The sequence below is a fragment of the Heteronotia binoei genome, chromosome 12 (genome assembly GCF_032191835.1).
Source record: "Heteronotia binoei isolate CCM8104 ecotype False Entrance Well chromosome 12, APGP_CSIRO_Hbin_v1, whole genome shotgun sequence".
Taxonomy (NCBI): Eukaryota; Metazoa; Chordata; class Lepidosauria; order Squamata; family Gekkonidae; genus Heteronotia; species Heteronotia binoei.
In genome coordinates, this window is record NC_083234.1 from 3,993,861 (window position 1) to 4,014,000 (window position 20,140).

A 20,140-nucleotide genomic window follows, 5' to 3' on the forward strand; every position below is an offset into this window, starting at 1 on the left:
GCCGCAGCACACGGCTCTTCACTGTGTGACTGAAGATAAGCGGTGTGTATGCAAGAAAATATTTTTAATATATTCCTTTTGAAAGGTGTCCCGTTGAAGAGCGCTTCTGCCTGAAATGTCCAAGAGTCACCATTAAAAGTTTTGCATGACTTTTAACCCTTGACATTTTGTGGTTGGCACCACCTCTTGTGGCAGCCATGTTGTGGTTGCGCCCACCATCCAGTGTCAGAATTCCAGAGGTTCCCACAGGCTCAAATGACTGAGGACCCCGGAAGAAAAGATTCCTCCATTCAACAGTGCCCTAAGTCTTGGTGGCAGAAGCAACAACAGCGTGCAGCTTCTTTTCATCACAAGGGTGACGGTCCTGGCGAGCTACCTGGCGTTCGGGAAGGCTGCGTCCCAGTTTTTGCCATGGAGCTTCAGCGGCTAGCGCAAGCCTCTTCCATTTTGCTAGACGGGAGTCCCAAACGAGGCCCGGACATGGAGCCGTGTGGAACAAAGCATTAAATTTCAGCGCAATATGCAGTGCCATGCTTCAAGCAATAATTTTCCACGCTACACAAAACGGCTAAGCGGATCCTGATTATTTTGGTGAAACATCTGGTCTGCAAATGAAGCTATCTCTGGGGTGTAGTGCAAGCAGGAAGCTACGCAAAAAAGCTTTCAGTGGCCTTTGCAGTTGCTCTTCTACGGAGGATGTTCTTGCGGTAGTGCAAAAGGGGAAGTCTTTTGCCATCCTCAGGACAGAGCAGATCTGAGGCCGAGAAGAAACAACCCGCCCCCCCTCCCCATTTCTGTGCTCTCTCTGCCATGCAAGTGGGGAAGCTGAAATGAAACGTACTTGGTGGGAGGTCATCAGAAATGAATGGGAGATGCTGGGCAGGTTCTGTCTTTTTACAGTCTTGCAATGCCTGGAAGCATGGCTTGTCTCCGTTCTGCTGGTGCATCTGGCTGGTCACAGCAGGCTGGGCTTCCTGTTCCGGCCCTTGGGAATCCAGAGGGTGGAAGATCTGTGTGGGATGGCCTGAACCGGTCCCATTAAGCTTGAGATTATTGCCGGTTTCGTCAGCCCGCTGCCTCAGGTAGGTGCCGACTGCGCTGCCGGCTCTTGCATTTGTTTGAAAACCCAGTTTCGAAACGCTGAATGCCCCTCATTTCGACAGGACAACCGACTGCAGGCGGGCCGCAGGACTTTAAGCTTGTGAACCATTTATTTATTTATTTTTCCTTGGCTTCTCATGTCTGTTTAGGGAGCCCATCCTGTTACAAGTCGTGGACTAAATTTATGGATTAGTTTTTAAGCCCCCTCCTGGTCTGTCCTGCTCAGTGAACAATTTGAAGTTGGAGCGGAGCCCTCGGAATGGATTAGAATGTGCCACGGAGGAGGAGCTGGAAGGGTCAGAGTCCCTGCTGCATCTCTCGTGTAAGAAAGGGCCGCTTGGTTTTTATTGCCCTTTTCTTTTCTTGCTGCTTAATTCTGATGGATACCCAAAGGCCCTAGATGATGCCTCCAGGTTCCCGTTGTGCAGGGAGCTACCTCGTGTGCTGGGACTCAGTGGGCACAAATTATTAATTGCCTTCAGTGTCTGGCTTCCGTTTTTTTGGGTTTTTTTAAATGAGTACTATTAAAAGATAAAAGACTTAAAGGCAAGGCAGTGGTGGTGGCTGAAAATGCCATCGAGTTGCAGCCAGTTTATGGTGACCTCCAGGGTTGGAATACCAGCAGGAGCTCCTTTGCATATTAGGCCACACACCCCTTGATGTAGCCAGTCCTCCAAGAGCTTACAAAAAAGAGCCTTGTAAGCTCTTGGTGGATTAGCTGCATCAGGGAGGTGTGCCCTAATATGCAAAGGAGCTCTTGCTAGAATTTCACCCCTGGTGACCTCTTAGGGTTTTGAGGCAGAAGATGTCTCAAGGTGGCTTGCCACTGTGCCTCCGGGGGCTTTTTTTGTGGCAGGAACTCCTCTGCATATTAAGCCACACAACCCTTATGTAGCCAGTCCTCCAAGAGCTTACAGGGCTCTTAGTGCAGGGCCTACTGTAAGCCCCAGGGGGATTGGCTACATCAGGGGGTGTGGTCTAATATGCAAAGGAGTTCCTGCTACAGAAAAAAAAAGCCCTGGTGCCTGCCTTTGTGTAGCAATTTTGGGCTTCCCATCAAGGAAGTAACCAGGGCCGACCCAACTTAGCTTCTGTGATTGGGCTAGTCTGAGCCAATCCAGATCACGGCAAGAGATGAACAGAGGTGGCTTTCCATTCCCCACCTTTGTGTATCAGCCCTGGAAGTCCATGGTGGTCTCCCGTCCAAGTAGTGATCCTGCTCAGCTTCTGGATCTGACGAGATCGGGCTAGCCCGATTCAGGGCAAGGAAGGCAATGAATCCTTAATAGAAAATTGAGGTTTGGGCAGACAGTTTCTTCCTCTGGCATCCCATTTCAATATTGTGATAAAAAACAGAGCTGGTTGGTATGCATGTAGGTTTGGGGGGAGGCGGTAGACAACAGTGGCGTTTCCCCCACCTCTTAAAGTTCAGCTTATCGGAAAGGTGGGGGAAATGACATTGCTGTGTGCCCCCTCTCCCGAAAGAACCGAGCAAAGAATTCTGCCGCCCTTCCCTTTGTTCTAGGACCGCCTGCATCCTTTGCACTTGAAAAGGGAGTAGTTGATTTAGCACCAGCAAACAGACCTCCTGTCCTATCATTTCTGGAAATGCAACATACTGTAAGGTTGCTAGCAGCCCCTTCTTGGTATTGCTTACCAAAGAGACCAGTGCGCTAAGACTTTCCGTTTTCAGAATGGGGGGGAAGAACTACGTGTCATGCTTTTTTCAAACATGAAGCCCTTCTTTTCAGGACAATCCCTGCAAAGTGCCTTAAGCATGCTAAGGACGCCCCTACCCCACCGCTGAGCTGCGGGAAGGCAGCCGTTCCCCTGAGCCGGAGGTCTAGCCAGTGCACCTTTAACCATTAACGGCTTTGTTTCCTGCTGCGATCATCCAGCCCATCCGCTAATCATGACTTTGCCATTCCAGCTGCAGGCCAACATGATGTTGTTTGACTTTGGATCTTTGTTTGCCTTTAACCGCTTGACAACTTTTGTGTTTCATTTTTGTTTGTCCGTTACCTGCTGATCTCTGTCCCTGGACGGAAAAAGCGAGCTGCACTGTGCGTGGAAACCCCTGACTAATCGTCTTTTTCTAGCGCATGAACAGCAGTTCTGCCCATACACACCCCACACCCCGTACAGTTTAATCTAAGTCCTGCTCTCAGGAAAACCAGTAAATTGAGTCTGTGGGGGAGACCATGTTCTGTGCAGAGTTCACCCACAGCTCAGCCGGTTCTTACCCTTTGCTCCCTCTGTTCCCGTCCCGCTGGGAGAGAATGTCATTAAAACAGTGCCCTATTGGTGGCTAAACAGTAAAAAAAAGGGGCATCCCTCTCTTTCTGTTATTCGTGAAAAGGAACTGCCGCTCTCACTTTGGTGCTCACAGTGTTTGAGCTGGCCCAGATGGCCTTGAGCTGTCGGTTGAACTGAATTCAGAACCGAGTCCAGCCTGTCTGTGTCCGTGTGCACGACTGGACTCTCAAACGCAGGTGAATTGCTGTCGTACAAACCTTGGTGAAGTGTCTTGTTTCAATTGTGCAGGGTTTTCTTTTTTGCTTCAGTATTTTAAAGTGTGCCAATCTGTAAGTATTGTGTATTTTTCCCCCCCATGTGGGTTATGTACATGTATCTCCTTTTTTAATTATTCTTCTTGTCTTGCCCTGTGCCCTCTGGAAGATTTAAGTGTACGTTGACCTTGCCCTAATTACGAAGAGGGAAAAGTGGTCTTTGCTTTTGAATCAGTGGAAAGTTTGGCCCCTTCCAGCTTCCTCGGACAGCTGGTGAACTATGGAAAAACACCTCCACGAGCTTGTCTTCTCTCATAATAGACAGCTGAAGTCCCAGAATAGCGTTTGAACCACCGTTGCATCTTGACTGGCCTTCTGCTTAAAGGACTGCACTTATATTCTTCATTGAAACATTGCCTGTGCGGAACCCAAGAGAGATTCTGTTGAGGCAAACGGCCACGCTTGGGCAGCACCCTGGCAAGCACCTGAGATCTTCTCAGCATGCTCCAAACTCCAGCAGAACTGCCGCTTGGCCTCTACATTCATCCCACCAGTATGAGCGGTGGAACTGTCTAAATTGAGCAGCTTGGGCTTGCAAGCTCTGGAACACCTGGATTTGAGACGAGTGGGCCTTCGAGAGCAACAAGATTTTTTGGGGGTATGAGCTTTTGAGGTTTTTTGAGATCGGATTTATACCCCGCCCTTTACTACCCGAAGGAGTCTCAGAGTGGTTTACAATCTCCTTTCCCTTCCCCTCCCCACAGCAAACACCCTGTAAGGCAGATGGGGCTGAGAGATCTATCCCAGAACTGCTGTTGAGCAGAACAGCTCTGTGAGAACTTGTAACTGACTCAGGGTCACTCCAGCAGGTGCACATGGAGGAGGAGTGGGGAATCAGATTCGGTTCTTCTAGATAAGAGTCCGTGCACTTAACCACTACACCAAACTGGCTCTCAGTTTGAGAATCAAAGCTCCCTGCATCGGATACTTGTTGCTCTCAAAAGCTCACACCATGAAAATCCTTCTTGGCAGGGGGTGAAGAGAGGTCACAAAATAGTAGAACCCAGTGGCATCCAATAAAGCTGAAGGGCAGTAGGTTCAGGAAGGACAAAAGGAAACACTGTTTCACACAGACAGTGATTAAACTATGAAGTCCGCTGCCAGATGATGCAGTGATGGCCACAGGAATGAAACAGCTTTAAAAGAGGATTAGCTAGGTTGACAAAGGATAAGTCTGTCAATGGCCACTTGCCAAGGTGGCTGATGCGAATCTCCGCACTCCTAGAGACTAATCCTCTGAATCCCAGAACAGCCAGGAGACAACATCAGGGGAAGGCCTCAGCCTCTCTGCCCTGTAGTAGGCCCTCCAGAGGAACTGGTTGGCCACTGTGTGAGACAGGAGGCTGGACTAGATGGACCCTCCCTGGTCTGATCCAGCAGAACTCTTCTGATGTTCTTCTCAGGGGAAGGCCTCAGCCTCTCTGCTCTGTTGTTGGCCCTCCAGAGGAACTGGCTGGCCACTGTGTGATGCAGGAGGCTGGGCTAGATGGACCCTCCCTGGTCTGATCTATCAGGGCTCTTCTGATGTTCTTCTCAGGGGAAGGCCTCGGGCTCAGCCTCTCTGCCCTGTTGTTGGTCCTCCAGAGGAACTGGTTGGCCACTGGGTGAGACAGGAGGCTGGACTAGATGGACCCTCCCTGGTCTGACCCACCAGGGCTCTTCTGGTGTTCTTCTCAGGGGAAGGCCTCAGCCTCTCTGCCCTGTTGTTGACCCTCCAGAGGAACTGGCTGGCCACTGTGTGAGACAGGAGGCTGGACTAGATGGACCCTCCCTGGTCTGACCCAGCAGGGCTCTTCTGATGTTCTTCTCAGGGGAAGGCCTCAGCCTCTCTGCCCTGTTGTTGGTCCTCCAGAGGAACTGGTTGGCCACTGTGTGAGACAGGAGGCTGGACTAGATGGACCCTCCCTGGTCTGACCCACCAGGGCTCTTCTGGTGTTCTTCTCAGGGGAAGGCCTCAGCCTCTCTGCCCTCTTGTTGGCCCTCTAGAGGAACTGTGTGAGACAGGAGGCTGGACAGGAAGGACCCTCCCTGGTCTGATCCAGCAGGACTCTTCTGATGCTCTTCTCAGGGGAAGGCCTCGGCCTCTCTGCCATGTTGCTGGCCCTCCAGAGGAACTGTCTGGCCACTGTGTGAGACAGGAGGCTGGACTAGATGGACCCTCCCTGGTCTGATCCAGCAGAGCTCTTCTGATGTTCTTCTCAGGGGAAGGCCTCAGCCTCTCTGCCCTGTTGTTGGCTCTTCAGAGGAACTGGCTGGCCACTGTGTGAGACAGGAGGCTGGACTAGATAGACCCTCCCTGGTCTGATCCAGCCAGGCTCTTCTGATGTTCTTGCATTTCAAAGGTGCTATGGGACTTGACTCTCGCTTTTCTACTGGCTACGAAGCTCTGTAATGAAGCCCGGGTTTTGAGGCTGCTGAGTTAGAGAGGGTTTAGCTGGTCAGTCTGCTGGGTCCTGGAGGCCTGGCTGACCAGCAGGTGAGCCCTGAGCCAAGCAGGGCATTTAACTGCCGGCATGTTCCAGATGGCTTGATGAGCCCAGAGCAGACCAGCTAGGTAAAGATTGAAGCCCAAGTCTTCAGGAAACGGAGAAGGCAGCCTTGGGGAGGTGGAGAGTGGGAGGTCAGCTATGGGATCGAGGGTACACATCTAACCCACAGTTGCCAACCTCCAGCCGGGGCCTGGAGATCTCCCATCTTTAAAACTGACCACCAAGATCAGTTCCCCCGGAGAAAACGGCTGCTTTGGAGGGTGGACTGTGGCATTAAAACTGCAGTGAGCTCCTTCCACTCCCCAAACCCAGCCCTCTTCAGGCTCCGCCTCCAAAATCTCCAGGTATTTCCCAACCCAGAGCGGACAACTTTAATCTGATCTCATGTTGTAGGCTAGGGAGGGCTTTGGCAGCCCACTTAACTCAATGAGTTGAATCACTGGAGTGTTTTGGTAAACCTATATAGTCAAAACAAAGGGCCGTTCAGTCTCTTATAACTAGAGGTGGGCAATTCCTTTCCCTACTTTCGTTCTCAGCAAGTCCTTACAGCACAGCCATCCTTCAGTTTTTGCAAAGCTGGGCTTCTCTTCAATTGTTGATTTTTTTTTTTTTGCCCCTTGACCTGTTCCTTGCTTTTAAGAGACGAGGCCACCTTTATTGACCATTCAGGACCAAGACGCTTCACGCATTAGGTGTGTAGGGGAAGGGCTGGAGGACTTCCTTCCTGTTTTTATTTCCCAGAATCACATGGATGCAGAATGCGGTGTCGCATCCATGGTTTCCCCCTGCATGAAATGAAAGAGGAGCTCGAGATCCAGGCAACGCTTTGCCTTGGTGTGGCAGTTGAAATCGCGGGAGGGGGTGTTTTGCAAAGGCAATGTTTGAATGGACGGCACTCCCTTTGAGACTGGCTGACCTTTCCGCAGTCGGAAGCCCTCTTCTGTCTCGGATGGAGTGGAGGGGGTGGGGGCTGTGGTGTTTCTCCCCACTTTGCACGTCTCCCCTAACTCTTGACCACCAGAAAGCATCCCTGCTGGCAAAGCAAGCAAGACTTTTTGGATTGTGTCCCTCAGACTCACAGCTTTTTAGCTTCAAGGCATGTCTTTTTTTTATACTGGAAAAAAACAAACAAACAGTGCAACTCACTTCAAATGCTTTTTGCCTTTCATTTTATTATGGCTTTTCACGCAATGTTCTTTGAAAGCTTGCTCATATATTATCTGTTCCATTTTTTTTCCATCTCCCTTCTTTTGCATGCCGTCCCTCCTGTTTCTTCCCTTCCTCCAAACCTCTGTTCCCGTGTGTAGACACAACGGCGACGACAGAACCGGCAGTTCACGGTTGGTATGGCATTCCTGTTTCTCTTCTCTCTCAGCGAGGCTGAGGGCAAGGCAAGCGTGGGAGGCAGGGAGCAGGGTGTGGAGGAGGGGGGGGGGGGATGATGAACCCCCGTTTCAAACGGACTGATCTCATAAATATGCCGTGGCTTTTGAGGCTGGATATGATGCCCATCCTCCTCATTTCTAATTGGAATTTAGCATTCCCTGGCTACCAGCCTTGGCTGTCGGCAGTTCCCCCAATCCAACAGAAACCACAACAGGGCCCAGAAGAGGAGAAGGAAAAGAATGGCAGAGAGGTAACAATCCGTAATATGCCTGCTATTCAAAGCAAACATTCCAAAGGAATCAGGCTTTGAAAATTGTGGGTCTCGTTTTGCCTTTTGAGGCAAAGTCTGACATCGATTTTGCACTAGGCCTGTTCCGGGTGGAGATCCCATTTGCTCCCAGCATTTCTCTCCATTTTCACACAAGCTGCCCCAGAGCTGTGAGTTGGTGTGTCGCTTTTCTGCAGCCAGTGAGATCCTCTTACAAGCAGTTTCTGCTTGCTGTGGAAAAGTGGCGCTCCAACTCCCAGCTCCGGAGCAGCTCGTGCGAAAACAGAGAGAAGTGCTGGGGCCGAAAGGGCTCCCCACCCGGAACAAGCCCTAGTGCAGAATCGGTCTGACATTTTAGTAAGGCCCTTAAATATGCAAGTGAGGCAGGAAAGTTTAGTATTCTGAGACCAGGGTTCCATCAGAATCTCTCATGTCACATGGAGGGATCACAAAGGAGGCTCCAGAACACACGCTCCCCCTCCCGCCACGTAGGTGGTCCTAACAGACTAGCAAACTAGCCCTCCTCATCTGTCTGTGTGTCTGCAGCAGGCGGTTCCCCTCCCTTGCCCCCCCCCACAACTCCTCTAACTCAGCATCTCAGCTGAACAAAGCAGGAGTCAAGTTTCACCTTTAAGACCAACCCAGTTTTATTGAGAACGTAAGCTTTGTGTGCTCTCTAAGCACACCTCATCAAACAAAGGGATCAGGTATTGTGGGCTGAAATACATGCAGTTTGTTGTTTAAGAGTGCAAACTGGCTGTGGTCACATGATAAACCCGTGTGGCTTGGCCATTTGGTCTGGCTAGCCAATTGGCAGGGAACTTTATAACCTTTTATGGCTATCCAGACCAAATGGCCAAGCCACACTGTTTTATCATGTGACCACAGCCCGTTTGCACTCTTAATCAACAAACTGCTTGTATTTCAGCCCACAATACCTGATCCCCTCGTCTGAAGTGTGCTTAGAGAGAGCTTACGTTCTCAATAAAACTTGGTTGGCCTTAAAGGTGCAACTTGACTCCTGCTTTGTTCAACTGCTTCAGACCAACACGGCTGCCCGCCTGGATCTTTCAGCATCTCAGGATAGTGGTAAAATATTGGTAGAAAGGATTTCAACATACAAACGTCAGAAGCATGACAAGGATTGCACTAAAATATACAGCCTGGATTTGCAGACTGAAAATGCACTCCTTCGTCCTGCATAACAAGTACTGGTGCATGTTGACAAGAGACAGGGGAGGCGGGGCTCTTCATGAAAGGACTGCCCCCCCCCAAGTGAAAGAGGGCTGCCTGTCCTTCAGGCTCAGCCTCAAAAAGCTGCTAGGAAGCACTGCCAGGGTTACCTTCACATGAATCTCCCCCTTCCACGAGCCACTGGTCCAGGTAGCCCAGGAATGGCTACTCCAGCTGGCTGTGGAGGGGATGGTGTCTTTCCCAGCCCTGCTTTGCAGCCCCTGTTGACTTGAGATGTTACGCAGCAGTCCTGCTTCCTTCTGCATGCTCCCCATGAGCAGTTCTCCCTTCCCGGATAAGCACTCAGCATCACCAGTTGGCCATACCCTTTGCGTTGGGCAGCCTGCAAAGCGGCATCAAGTCAGTTCCAACTGAGGGCAACCCCATGAATTGAGGGCCTCCAAAACATGCTGACGTCCAATTCATGGGGAGTCAGAGGTTCACTGGGGTCAGATTTAGAATCTGACTCTTAAATGGTTAGATGCAAGTGCAGTCGTGTCTTAGAAACCAATAAGGTTTTCAGGCAGGGCTTTTTTTTTGTAGCAGGAGCTCCTTTGCATATTAGGCCACACACCCTTGATGTAGCCAATCCTCCAAGAGCTTACAGTAAGCCCTGAAAGAAGAGCCCTGTAAGCTCTTGGAGGATTGGCTACATCAAGGGTGTGTGGCCTAAGATGCAAAGGAGTTCCTGCTACAGAAAAGCCCTGGGCCACACACCCTTGATGTAGCCAATCCTGCTGGACCTTACAATAGGCCCTGTACAAAGAGCCATGTAAGCTCTTGGGGGATTGGCTACATCAGGGGGTGTGGCCTAATATGTAAAGAAGTTCCTGCTGCAAAAACGCTGTTTTCAGGTTAGATCAAGATGGTCAGCCATGTCCGTAGCGGTAGAAAAGAACAAGCGTCCAGAAGCACCTTAAAGACTAGCAACATTTGTGGCAGGGTGTGAGCTTTTGTGAGTCGTTGCTCGCTTCTTTATCTGAGTCATGAAAGCTCATACCCTACCACAAGTGTTGTTAGCCTTTAAGATTTTGGGGGTGCAAATTCTTGAGAGTCAGAGCTCCTGTTGTCAGATACAAGTCGGAGTGGAGATCCCTGAGTCTTTATCTCTCCATCGGAACCTATGAAGCTGCCTTATTCTGAATCAGACCTTGGGTTCATCAAAGTCAGTATTGTCTACTCAGACTGGCAGCCGCTCTCCAGGGTCTCAAGCTGAGGTTTTTTTCATGTCTGCTTGCCTGGACCCTTTTTAGTTGGAGATGCCGGGGATTGAACCTGGGACCTTCTGCTTACCAAGCAGATGCTCTACCACTGAGCCACCGTCCCTCCCCTAAAGGGAAAGGTGAGGAAGGATGCTGCAAAGAAGGGACACAGAATGCAGAGGTCCAGTGCACAATGTAATAAGCTTGATAAGAAAGGTACAACATGCATTCTACCTCTGCATCCTGAGTTAGTTCTTTGCAGAATCCCTCCCACCTTCAGACTGGGATGCAAGGACTCAAGGATCTCTAGCCCGGTTTGTATCTGCAAAGGGGGGGGGGGGGTTGACCCTTGAAAGCTCATATTCCCCGCCCCCCAAAAAATCTTGTTAGTCTCTAAGATGATATTGGGCTCAAATCCAGCTGTTCTACTGCAGACCAATATGTCAGCATCTGGAACCAGCTAACTTGTGTTTTGAGCAGCACTTTGGAGCCCACGCTGTCAAAGACGACTTCAGCCTTGTAAATCCAAGTAGACCCAATTTCTTTTTCAGAGGCAATTCCTTTTAGAAGGTGTCCATGTAGTGCCAAGGAACGAACAGTAGAACCTTCTAATGCCCAACTCCTTGTGTGTTGAATTATCACAGGCGCAAATGTGGTGTGGCCTCTACACTCAGCATTTTGTAGGGATTTTCTTGTGACTTACTGGAGGCTTCTGAAACTTCTTCCCAGCCTGCGAGGCATTAGAGAGGCTCTAGGGACCTTCCTGATTTCAGAGTAAGGGCAGCAGCTGCAACCAACGGTTGTAAGGGATGCATTTTTAATTCAGCATTGGGCATTTTTAATTTGGCATTGAGAGCCTGTTTGGTGTAGTGGTTAAGTGTGCGGACTCTTATCTGTGAGAACTGGGTTTGATTCCCCACACCTTCACTTGCAGCTGATGGAATGGCCTTGGGTTACCCATTGCTCTCATAGGAGTCGTCCTTAAAAAGGCAGCTTCTGAGAGAGCTCTCTCAGCCCCACCTACCTCACAGGGTGTCCGTTGTGGGGGAGGAAGATAAAGGAGATTGTAGGCTGCTCTGAGACTCTGTCCCTGGAAGGGCAGCTGCTATGAGAGCCCTCTCAGCCCCACCCACTTCACAGGGTGTCTGTTGTGGGGGGAGGAAGATAAAGGAGATTGTAGGCTGCTCTGAGACTCTGTCCTTGAAAAGGCAGCTGCTGTGGGAGCCCTCTCCAGCCCCACCCACCTCACAGGGTGTCTGTTGTGGGGGGAGGAAGATAAAGGAGATTGTAGGCTGCTCCTTGAAAGGGCATCTGCTGTGAGAGCCCTCTCAGCCCCACCCACCTCACAGGGTGTCTGTTGTGGGGGGAGAAGATATAGAAGATTGTGAGCTGCTCTGAGTCTCTGATTCAGAGAGAAGGGCGAGATATAAATCTGCAGTCGTCTTCTTCTCTCTTCGTGCAGCACTGAATGGTTCCTTGTCCAGTTTCTGCTGCCATCTTTGTGCAGGCAGAGTTTGACTCACCCCTTCAAATCTGTAATTTAGGGCGCCTCCTATTCCGAGCCATTTAGGTAGTCCCGGAAGGCCTTCCGCTGGGATTCCCGCCGGGAGCCGAGCCCTGGGCTCTTGATGACCTGTCAAGACAGGCTGCATCGTCCGGCCTAAGCCAGTGTCCTGCCTTCGTGTAAAGAGCAGCCTTGCATCCACTCGCCGCACAGTCCCAGTGTTCTAATCAGGGAAGTTTTTAAGGCTGGTGATGAGAGAACTCTCTTCAGTTTGCACTGATTATGCTGGCTTTTTGAAAGCTTTTACTGCAAGCGTTCGGGGGGGGGGAGGGGAGAGAGAATCAGGTTTTTTTTAGTGAATGCTCATGTAGAAGCTTGCAAAGAATTGTAAAACCATGTCACGATTGCCACCCCCCACCCCCAGTATCCTCTAAGTCCCCACTACTTCTTTCCCTTTCCCTAAATTTACAATGTGGAGTAAAAGAGGAGCCCCTGATGTGGTTCTTCGAGGCTCTTGCGCTGTCTTTGTTGCTGTCATTGTGTAAATATAGACAAAGGGAAGGTGTGGGGCAGGACAATCTATACCAGCACTCCCCCCCTCCTGACTTTTTGAGCCTGAGGACACCGTTGGAATTCTGACACAGAGTCCCAAAATGGTGTCCCCACTCCACAAATGGTGACTGGGAGACAGAGTTACAGAGAGAGTGAGAGAAAGCCCAAGTGCAGGAAGAAGAAGAAGAATTGCAGATTTATACCCCGCCCTTCTCTCTGAATCAGGGACTCAGAGTGGCTTACAGACTCCTGTATCTTCTCCCCACACAACAGACACCTTGTGAGGTAGGTGGGACTGAGAGGGCCCTGGTAGAAGCTGCTCTTTCTAGGACAACTCCTGTGATAGCTATGGCTGACCCAAGGCATTCCAGCAGCTGCAAGTGAAGGAGTGGGAAATCAAACCCGGTTCTCCCAGATAAGAGTCCACACACTTAACCACTACAGCAAAGAAGAAGAATTGCAGATTTATACACCGCCCTTCTCTCTGAATCAGGGACTCAGAGTGGCTTACAGACTCCTGTATCTTCTTCCCCCACAACAGACACCTTGTGAGGTAGGTGGGACTGAGAGGGCCCTGGTAGAAGCTGCTCTTTCAAGGACAACTCCTGTGATAGCTATGGCTGACCCAAGGCATTCCAGCAGCTGCAAGTGAAGGAGTGGGAAATCAAACCCGGTTCTCCCAGATAAGAGTCCACACGCTTAACCACTACAGCAAAGAAGAAGAAGAATTGCAGATTTATACCCCACCCTTTTCCCTGAATCAGAGACTCAAAGCGGCTTACAATTTCCTATGCCTTCTCCTGGTATAGACAAGAGAAGTGATTTTTAAAAGATGCACAGGGGAAGAGGAGTGAGAGACAAAAATAAGAAAGAAGGCAGTGTAGTGGCAACTACAAACAGGGTTGTTCTAATCTGCACAGTCCCTGAGATATTCACTGGCCAATCAGAGGCTCTGCCAGGAGGGGATCCCTACCTGGACCGGCCACTTCCCCAAAACACCTGCCAGGCATCAGGAAAAGTCTTGGTGGGGGCACCGTGTTGGGGACCCCGATCTGGAGCAGTGGAGAGTCGGCCTTCTGACCCACGGCAGGGTGAGCGCAGCCTCAGACTGCACCAAGTCTTAGCTTGTGTTGAATTAGGATGAGCTTCTTTCAAGCTGGGAGATTTTGAGTTCCCAGCTGGTGCCTTTTGGCTTCCCTCCTTCACAGGGAACAAAACTGCATGATCTCTCACTCTGGCTCTCCCTGGTGCCTTCAGAAGCTCCTGAAGCTGTGGAGGAGCTAATGAGGAGTTTGCTTATGTAGGAGATAACGTCCTGTATGCAAAGGCAGTAGATGCAGAGTTGTAGCTTCTGCTGCCCAGGGATGAAGAAGAATTGTAGATTTATACCCCACCCTTCTCTCTGAATCAGAGACTCAGAGCTGCTTACAATCTCCTTTATCTTCTCCCCCCACAACAGACCCCCTGTGACGTGGGTGGGGCTGAGAGAGCTCTCCCAGAAGCTGCCCTTTCAAGGACAACCTCTGCCAGAGCTATGGCTGACCCAAGGCCATTCCAGCAGGTGCAAGTGGAGGGGTGGGGAATCAAACCCGGTTCTCCCACATAAGAGAGCTCTGGCTGACCCAAGGCCATTCCAGCAACTGCAAGGGGAGGAGTGGGGAATCAAACCCGGTTCTCCCAGATAAGAGAGCTCTGGCTGACCCAAGGCCATTCCAGCAGGTGCAAGTGGAGGAGTGGGGAATCAAACCCGGTTCTCCCAGATAAGAGAGCTATGGCTGACCCAAGCCATTCCAGCAGCTGCAAGTGGAGGAGTGGGGAATCAAACCTGGTTCTCCCAGATAAGAGCTATGGCTGACCCAAGCCATTCCAGCAGCTGCAAGTGGAGGAGTGGGGAATCAAACCCGGTTCTCCCAGATAAGAGAGCTCTGGCTGACCCAAGCCATGCCAGCAGCTGCAAGTGGAGGAGTGGGGAATCAAACCAGGTTCTCCCAGATAAGAGAGCTCTGGCTGACCCAAGGCCATTCCTGCAGCTGCAAGGGGAGGAGTGGGGAATCATACCCGGTTCTCCCAGATAAGAGAGCTCTGGCTGACCCAAGGCCATTCCAGCAGGTGCAAGTGGAGGAGTGGGGAATCAAACCCAGTTCTCCCAGATAAGAGTCCGCACACTTAACCACCACAGCAAACTGGCTCTGAGAGTAGAATTCCATTGGTGTACATGGAGCAGGTCACTTTGGTGCAAGCATCCCATTCCTTAACATTTGAAGTCCCTGCCCAACAACACTCAGGCAGTTACTTGGAAACAGTGGTGACCTTTTTATGTGAGCTCCTATTGTCAGCCTTCCCGTCATAATTTTGGGACCAGTGCTTATTAGAAAGGGAGTTGGAATATAGTTCCTTAGAGAAGCAGACCATCATGGCTTTCTTTGGAGCAGAAGCTCCTTTGCATATTAGGCCACACCCCCTGATGTAGCCAATCCTCCTGGAGCTTTCATGGCTCTTAGTACAGAGCCTACTGTAAGCTCTTGGAGGATTGGCTACATCGGGGTGTGTGGCCTAATATGCAAAGGAGTTCCTGCTACAAAAAAGAAAAGCCCTGCAGACCGCTAAAGATATTTGCCCCAGTTATGAAGACATACAAGTCAAACCAAGCTGCAGCTGTAGAACTAAAAGGTTCAAAATGAAATCAGCCTGGAGACAGCCCAGACTGGTAGCCAGATAAGCAAGAAGTACTGAGTTTTGCTTTGAAAGACTGCACTGTGGCTCAAAATAAGGCCTACGGCTGCACCCACTGGTGCCCGAGAATTCTATGCCAGAAGTGAAGGAGGCCTTTGACCGTTGGCACAATTGGCGGGGGGGAGGGTAAATATTGTGCAGGAGAGGCCTTCTCTCCCTTCAAAGATGATCCTGGTTCCTACGGAGCTGCTTCAGTTGGAGGCAGCTCCTCTCCTGTTCTCCCCAAGGTTGGGTGTCGTCCCAGGCTTGCCCTGCTGGGGTGTGTATGAAGTGAGCTGAAGTTTGTGCGTTGGCCATTGGTTTTGAACAATGTCCAACTGGGAGCCAGCATGTCTGTGGACCCTGAGAAATGCATGAGGGGCATGGAGACCTGTGAAACCAGATGGATTTTCTCCAAAAAGAAAACCCCGAAAACCACCCTATTTCAAATTAAAATTGCTGCCCTAACCATTGTGACTGGGCAGTAAAAGCAACACGGGTGGAAGGCCAAGAATTGAAAGAAAGGTGCTGAAGCACGCAGTGCAAAAATTTTTGGAGTGTATCCTAAAGGAGCGGAAAGGAGAGGAGTTTGTGCATGCAAAGAAATGTTGCATCCCCTCTTCCAAGTCATTCTCTCCTTGCAGGTAGAATGGGCAGCTGCTATGCATGGGCAACATTAGAGCACGGGCCTTTTTAACTCTTCCACTGTGCAAAGCCAAGACCTTCCACTTGCCAGTCTCCATGTCTGCTCCCCCCTCATCTGCGTTCATCACCCGAAATTGAATAACCGCATGCTTTTGTGGCTGGGGGCCTGGTCTTGGCTGCACTGCAGTGACTCTGCTCAGAATCTGCCTCCCTTGCCTCTTGGGAAGCTCCTGCCCCCCCAAGTCAGTCAGAGAAGTGGGGAGAGCGGCATGCATGGGAGAGGTAGGCTGGTGTCATTTGCCAAGCTCTCCTCCCCCTGCTATTTCTGGAGAGTAGATTTCTTCTCAAAAATCAGACAATTTAAGGATCTGTCTGATGAAGCTAGCTTCACGGCCACTTTTGCAAATGAGAATTCCTGATGAGTCACTTGTGAATGTTGCTGGTGTGCGTGAGAATGAGAGAAAGAGAAAGAAAAAAAAAAAAGAGCCAGTTCAAAATCCAATGTACATTGGGATGATACAGTTTGCAAGTACAGGAATGTACAGGGCAGTTCCCAGAATGCTTCCTCATATGGTACCAGGAAGGGTGCCCCTGTGTACGATCAATGCAAGCCACGTGTTCCCTCTCTGCTGTGTTAGTGTGAGCTGGCTCGCAGATTTTTAGCCTCCGTTTTTGTCTTCGCTCGGGAAGGATGACCCCGGAGCACACTTATTGATGCAGCGCCTCACAACTTTCATGCCAGCAGCTCACAAAGTAGAATTTTTTGCTCTCAAAACTCCGCAGCTTGGAGGGAATATTGGAAGCCACCTGTTGGATTGTGCCCCTGGCTACAGCCCAATCCACTGTTAGGCAAGCTCAAGTCTTTTTGAAATCTTCTCTGAAGTCAAAGTAGATGCTGCTGGCATTCACCGCAGAACACTGACTCACATCCCCCTCTTCCTTCCTAGTTCAGAACACACGCAAGCACGCTAGAGATTCAGCCATGTGCAATATGGCAATGCATACGTGTGCTTTAATCTCATATTGATAACACCTACAATCAGATGTAGGGATGGTTGCCTGATGGAGCCTTTCTTTCAGCCTCGAGTCAATCTGGAGATGCGATTGCTGCTATCCAGTTTAAACTGGGAGCAACCTTTTTTTCAGGGGGGGGGCTGTGCTTAATTATGTGCTCGATGGGAAAACCCCTCTCAGCGTCAAGCCTGATCAAAATAAAGTGGACATGGGTGGGGAATGGAACGAAAGAAACAAGGCGCCCTTGACTGTGCCCACATACCTCTCTTGTCCAGTTCTTTCTTAAGCATTCTTCTCCTCTGTGAGGAGCACGCAAAGTACTTCGTGGCCAAGCTGCCCAATAGAACCCTTCCAGCAAGCTGTTTGTCTCCTGCGGCCAGTGAACATATGAACATATGAAGCTGCCTTATACTGAATCAGACCCTCGGTCCATCAAAGTCAGTCTTGTCTTCTCAGACTGGCAGCGGCTCTCCAGGGTCTCAAGCAGAGGTTTTTCACACCTATTTGCCTGGACCCTTTTTTGGAGATGCCAGGGATTGAACCTGGGACCTTCTGCTTCCCAAGCAGATGCTCTAGCACTGAGCCACCATCCCTCCCCGCATGAAGGATTGCAGCAGCATCATCAAAGGAAAAGGCAGCGTCAAGCGCCAAGCAAGACTGGACAGAACCTGCTGTGGGGGGGGGGGGGGACCAGCATGTTCACTCTTGAACCAACCGGAGGCCTGCCTTTGCGCAGTGGCAGCTCTTCGGCTTCCCTGTTTCCCTCCCCTTCTTCGTATGGGCCCAGCATAAGTGTATCCATCGAGCAAGGATGTTAGTCAACAGTGTCTTCCCAAGCAAGCAACCTCAATTCAATATGGCGGGCTGGGAAATGGCCAGGCCAGGCCAGAACAGCTGCATGGAAAGCTCTGCAGCTGGGAAGCAAAATGCTTCTCAGTAACACTTGTGGAAGGGCAGCAGCTCTGTTGGTAGCAACTGTTGCCGTCTTGCTCTAGATGTCAGTTTCCCAGGGCCATTGGATTGCCTGGCATGCTTCAGAGGGCGCTGAGCCAGAAACACCTGGGGTCTGCTCTACCAAGGCCGCTCTGACATTTTTCTGAAGGAGTTTACTGTCTTGTTGGGGGTTTTGTGTGCATTAAGTCACATCTATGACGGATAGCAAGAGATAGCTGCCGAACTGAGCCAAAGAGACTGATAATAGTAGATACGCCGACAAGGAGAGACTCCACACCAGTTCTTCCAGAACTGTAAGTGTATTTGCAGATATTAACGGATGTGCAATATATTTACAATACAGAGCTTCAAAATGCTTCGCCAGACCATCAATCGTACAAAGAGGAAAAAGTCTCTAGCACTCAGCTCCTTATATATCCCAGCCACCAATCAGGGGAATATGCTGACTCGCTGTGACATAGGTACTTTCCAGACATTGCATCAGCCTGCCTTGTGATCCTTGTCACATGACTTCACTGCTTTGACAGTAGAGGATCGACATGCTTCACTTGTAAGCTACCAGTCACTGACAATCTGATCTATAGTGACCCCAGCAAGGGGCTTCCAAGGCAAGTGAGAAACAGAAGTAGGTTGCTGTTATCTTCCTCTGCAGAGCCTTCCTTGGTGGTCTCCTTGAGGAGATCAAGCTCTTTTTTTTTTTTGTAGTGGGAACTCCTTTGCATGTTAGGCCACATACCCCCTGATATAGCCAGTCCTCCAAGAGCTTACAGTAGGCCCTGTAAGAACAGCCCTATATGCTCTTGGAAAATTGGCTACATCTGGGGTGTGTGGCCTAATATGCAAAGGAGTTCCTGTGTACCATGGTGCCTTCTCTTCCATCATGGAATTTACTGTGTCCTAAATGAACATGTGACATGCAGATGGTACTTTATCGAGCGGATCGAAGGAAGAGTTCGGGAATTTGTTTGAGGCCAAGGCTGCCCTTCTTTTGCAGGCCATGTTGGTTAATCCTGCCAAGAATAAAGCAGCAGAATTCCTATCCTGAGTCATTTTAGGGAACTTTAATAGCGGCTGATCATTTCCGAGTCCCTAACAAGAATTCTAGCCCCAGAAGAACCTGCATTTTCCCCAGCTTGGCGATCCAGAATGGCCTCATGTTGCCAACTCAGCTTAAATATGTCTACACGGAGTTAATTTCAAAATTTATGTTGCGCTTATTATTATTAATTAAATTTGATTAAGCGCTCCATCCTAGCTAGTGCCGGGCTCTGGGCCATTTACATCAGTAATACAACATACTACAAAGTTAAAAACCTTGAAACAGTATAATTAAAACATTTTATAACCCTCACTCGCCAGTGGTGCCCCGCTATTTCTATAATTCCAGATTATTGGTGTCATACGGGGGGGATGAAGGGGGGAGTGAGGGTGCCAGCTAATCAACCGTCGCTTTCCCTAATTGAAAGCCTGGTGGAACATCTCTGCTTTACAGGCCCTGCAGAATTGGAAAAGTTACCTCAGGGCCCTGGTGTCTTCCAGCAGAGAGTTCCACCAGGTTGGGGCCAGGACTGAAAAAGTCCTGGCCCGTGTCAAGGACAGCCAGACCTCTCTAAGGCAGGCCAGGACACTAGAAGCCCTCCCACTGTCGCCCCCCCCCAAGCACCAAGAATACAGAGCATCACTGCCCCAGACATAAGAACCTAAGAGAAGCCATGTTGGATCAGGCCAATGGCCCATCCAATCCAACACTCTGTGTCACATAAGAACATAAGAGAAGCCATGCTGGATCAGGCCAATGGCCCCTCCAGTCCAACACTCTGTGTCACATAAGAACATAAGAGAAGCCATGTTGGATCAGGCCAATAGCCCATCCAGTCCAACACTCTGTGTCATGTAAGAACATAAGAGAAGCCATGTTGGATCAGGCCAATGGCACATCCAGTCCAACACTTTGTGTCACATAAGAACATAAGAGAAGCCATGTTGGATCAGGCCAATGGCCCATCCAGTCCAACACTCTGTGTCACATAAGAACATAAGAGAAGCCATGCTGGATCTGGCCAATGGCCCATCCAGTCCAACACTCTGTGTCACGTAAGAACATAAGAGAAGCCATGTTGGATCAGGCCAGTGGCCCATCCAGTCCAACACTCTGTGTCACATAAGAACATAAGAGAAGCCATGCTGGATCTGGCCAATGGCCCATCCAGTCCAACACTGTGTCACGTAAGAACATAAGAGAAGCCATGTTGGATCAGGCCAATGGCCCATCCAGTCCAACACTCTGTGTCACGTAAGAACATAAGAGAAGCCATGTTGGATCAGGCCAATGGCCCATCCAGTCCAACACTCTGTGTCACATAAGAACATAAGAGAAGCCATGCTGGATCTGGCCAATGGCCCATCCAGTCCAACACTCTGTGTCACGTAAGAACATAAGAGAAGCCATGTTGGATCAGGCCAATGGCCCATCCAGTCCAACACTCTGTGTCACATAAGAGAAGCCATGT

The 20,140-nt window shown here is 50.1% G+C and overlaps 1 protein-coding gene across 1 annotated transcript in view; it reads left to right on the plus strand.

Moving 5' to 3' along the window:
• CADM1 (cell adhesion molecule 1) overlaps window positions 1-20,140 on the plus strand; it is a 461,138-nt gene that overhangs the window by 406,180 nt on the left and 34,818 nt on the right. The window contains 1 exon segment of the mRNA XM_060251647.1: window positions 7,468-7,500. Within this exon segment, the coding sequence (XP_060107630.1) occupies window positions 7,468-7,500 (33 nt within the window).